At 54.2% G+C, this 3,214-nt stretch overlaps 1 protein-coding gene across 1 annotated transcript; it reads right to left on the reverse strand.

Annotated features, from left to right (window-relative positions):
- Positions 1–341: 341 nt before the first annotated feature.
- LOC119309735 (sugar transport protein 7-like) lies at positions 342–2,979 on the reverse strand. Its single transcript, XM_037585669.1, has 3 exons — positions 2,759–2,979; positions 1,833–2,149; positions 342–1,746 (listed from the first exon to the last, which is right to left on the reverse strand). Exons 1-3 carry the CDS (start codon positions 2,898–2,900, stop codon positions 619–621), a joined length of 1,587 nt encoding a protein of 528 aa, XP_037441566.1. The 5' UTR covers positions 2,901–2,979; the 3' UTR covers positions 342–618.
- Between the last annotated feature and the right edge of the window lie 235 nt (positions 2,980–3,214).

Genomic DNA, 3,214 nt, shown 5'->3' on the forward strand with positions numbered 1-3,214 from the left:
GCAGCCGGCGTGCGGGCGACCTGTCTCACGCACCACACACACGCCTTGTCCTACGTGGCACAGAAAATCGACCAGACTGTGCCAAGATTCGTGCAAAACGTACTGGACGGTGATGGATGCGTGTAGTCGAGATGGTGAACGCCCACACGTGTGGGCGTTAACATTTCCGTTTCTCTTATTGAAGAGATGATCTCTTAGAACAATATTATGTCTCACCATATTTTTAGGAATAGCTAGTTATTGAAGATAAGACTAAGATATAACTCATTCTAGACATACTTCTTTGTCATCTCTAAATTACATGTAAGACTTAAGATAAGATTGTCTTATCAACCATTGTAGATGCTTAGTGATCCGTTTATTAGAATGCACAGATAGGAGTGCTTGCCTCCATCGGTCGAAAGAGACCGAGAGAGCACAGGTCAAATACACAAACTGGCATCCCGTACAAAACACTGGAGATGACTAACACCACACTAGTACCACTATATATGTGCATGTGCGTCTCCTTAGGCACGTAGGACAAATGGTGATCACGCCCTGCGCATGCTATCTAAGCGTACGTACGACGCGTGCATGTGCTCCTATCAAAACATTCATTGTCGTTGATAATGATCTTCACTTGTGAACGTTGCAATCAGCTCCTGCAAGAGCACTATCCCCATGGCCGTCACCGGATCCCCAGCCGTCCTCGAGCGGCATCGTCGGCATTGCCGGCATGATGTTCTTCCAGAATCTATGCTTGCTCCAGAGCAGCACCATCTCCTCGATCGGCACGCCCTTGGTCTCCGGCAGGAAGACATAGACGAAGGCGGTCATGACGGCGATCCAGCCGGCAAAGAAGATGAAGATGGCGTACTTGAAGACGCATAGCAGCGACAGGAACGCCTGCGCGATGACGAAGGTGAAGAAGAGGTTGACGGCCACCGTGATGCTCTGCCCCGCCGACCGCGTCTCCAGCGGAAAGATCTCGCTCGGCACCGTCCACCCTAGCGGACCCCACGACCACCCGAACGCGAGCATGAAGAGGCAGATCACGAAAACCACCGCGGTCGAGCAGCCCCGCGATAGATGCTTGTCTGAGCCGAACTCCACCCCCAGTATCGCCGCCACGATCACCTGGCAGATGATCATTAGGATGCCGCCGCTGATGAGGAGCTTCCTCCTACCGAGGCGGTCGACGGTGGCGATTGAAATGAGCGTGGAGAACAAGAGTACGGCGCCGGTGAGCATAGACGAGTAGAGGGACCAGCTGGCGCCGAAGCCCATGCTCTGGAACAGCACCGGCGCGTAGAACAGGATGGAGTTGATGCCCGTCAGGATCTGAAACGCCGGCATGCACACGGCCATCACCAGCTGCGGCCGGTTGCGCCGCTCGAGGATGTTCCGGAACGGATGCTTGATGGTGTTGGCCAGTTCACTCGCCTCCGCCATGTCCGTGAACTCAGCGTCGACGTCCGTGGTGCCACGGATCAGCTCCAGCACGCGCCGGCCCTCCTCAACGTGCCCGCGCTCGATGAGGCTATTCGGCGTCTCCGGAAGGAGGAACCCGCCCACCGTCATCAACAGCGCCGGTGCTGCCACGAGGCCGAGCGAGAGGCGCCACCCCCACGGCTTGATTTTCTGCGTACCGTAGTTGATCATGTTCGCCGAGAAGATGCCAAGTGTCGTCGCGAGCTGGAACATCATGTTCAGCCCGCCGCGGAGGTGCGCCGGCGCCATCTCCGATAAGTACAGCGGCACAGCCTATGATGGCATCAAGAACTTTGTTAAGTGGCAATTCTATAAGCACATGCAATCGCTCACTCTCCGTATGTGTGAGCTTACCACACCTGATTGCCGAAACCGATGCCGACGCCAAGCATGAAGCGGCCGAGGATCAACGTCGTGAGGTCCGCAGCCGCCGCATTAAGGGCTGCGCCGATGAGAAAGCTCATGCCGCCGCAGATAATGCTGGCACGGCGGCCGTAGTTCCTTGTCACCGGCGCGGCCGCAAGTGTAGAGACTTGGCCGGAGAGATAGAGGATGGAGGTGAAGGCGGAGAGGGCCTGGTTGTCGTACTTGCAGTAGTTGTTTAGGGTCACCAAGTTCTTTCGCCGGAACACCGCCGGGAAGAACCTCTCGAGGAACGGGTCCATGGTGTTCACTCCTGTTATTTGCGCAACAAGTGAGACATGGAATGACATGAACACATTAAAAAAGAAGAAAAAAACCCACAAAACAAAGGGGAAAAGGTAATTTTGTAGCCCAAACCATTTGTCTGATCCGTCTCATAGGGATTCTCCCGTTAGTGCATGCATGGAAACAACCTCATAAACTGTCGTGTGTGGTCATATGCCTTGTCACATAACTTGTGATGTCAATTGACATCACAAGTTGTCTAGAACTCGATCGCTTAAATAGTTTGATGTTTATGAAAATAATTAGAAAATAATTCACACAATTATGAAGAGTTTGGAGTTGAAATCAAAGTTTCAGATCTGGCACTGGCACTGCAGCGTGTTACGTGATTACCCTACTAGTCGTCTAAAAGCATGCGTTGTGAATGTCTTCTGCTGCCTCAAAACACTCTCCTTCCTCTCATAGGAGGTCTCCATATGTTTGCAGCTTTCGGCCTCTAAGCATGGTAGCCTCTTGTCCCTTCCAACTAGAATAATCGAGTTGTCCCCAAGTGACTCGACCGGGATAAAAGAAAAGGAAGGAACAAGATGATCATGATTGTTCATGCACCTAGCTAGCTAGGTGGGTGCGTACGTACCGGAGATCCCGATGTCGTAGCCGAAGATGGAACCCCCGATGGCGGCGACGATGCACGCCATGGCGACGGCGAACGTCATGTGGCCCTTGTACTCCGCCGCCCTGTCCTTCTTCACTCCCAGCGGAGCCATGCTGCCAGCCATCTCCTGCTCCTCTCCTCTCCTCTCCTGGAACTCAAGTCAAGCTAGGGTTGTACCTACGTTAAGCCGAAGGAACAAGAGCTCTCTCTACACATAGCATAAGCGATGCGGGCGCTAGCTTTTGTAGCTCCTCAGAGGGGAGCGACGGCAGTGGGCAGTGGGCAGTGGCGGGGGCGAGTGACACCGCCATCACATCAGGTGTTTGCGACACGCACGACGCCGACATGGCCTCCTGGCCAGCTCGCGCCGGTCGATCACTGATCGCGCCATCAAGGCACTGAGCGGGAGCGTGTGCACGTGGCGCCTCTCTCTGCGCG

Source organism: Triticum dicoccoides, chromosome 5B (assembly GCF_002162155.2).
Source record: "Triticum dicoccoides isolate Atlit2015 ecotype Zavitan chromosome 5B, WEW_v2.0, whole genome shotgun sequence".
NCBI classification, from domain to species: Eukaryota; Viridiplantae; Streptophyta; class Magnoliopsida; order Poales; family Poaceae; genus Triticum; species Triticum dicoccoides.

Coding starts and splice junctions, on each gene's coding strand:
- LOC119309735 (XM_037585669.1), bottom strand. CDS start 2,900: ATGGCTGGCAGCATGGCTCCGCTGGGAGTGAAGAAGGACAGGGCGGCG. Junction 2,150..2,758: donor CTACGACATCGGGATCTCCG/GTACGTACGCAC, acceptor CGCAAATAACAG/GAGTGAACACCATGGACCCG. Junction 1,747..1,832: donor GCATCGGTTTCGGCAATCAG/GTGTGGTAAGCT, acceptor ATGCCATCATAG/GCTGTGCCGCTGTACTTATC.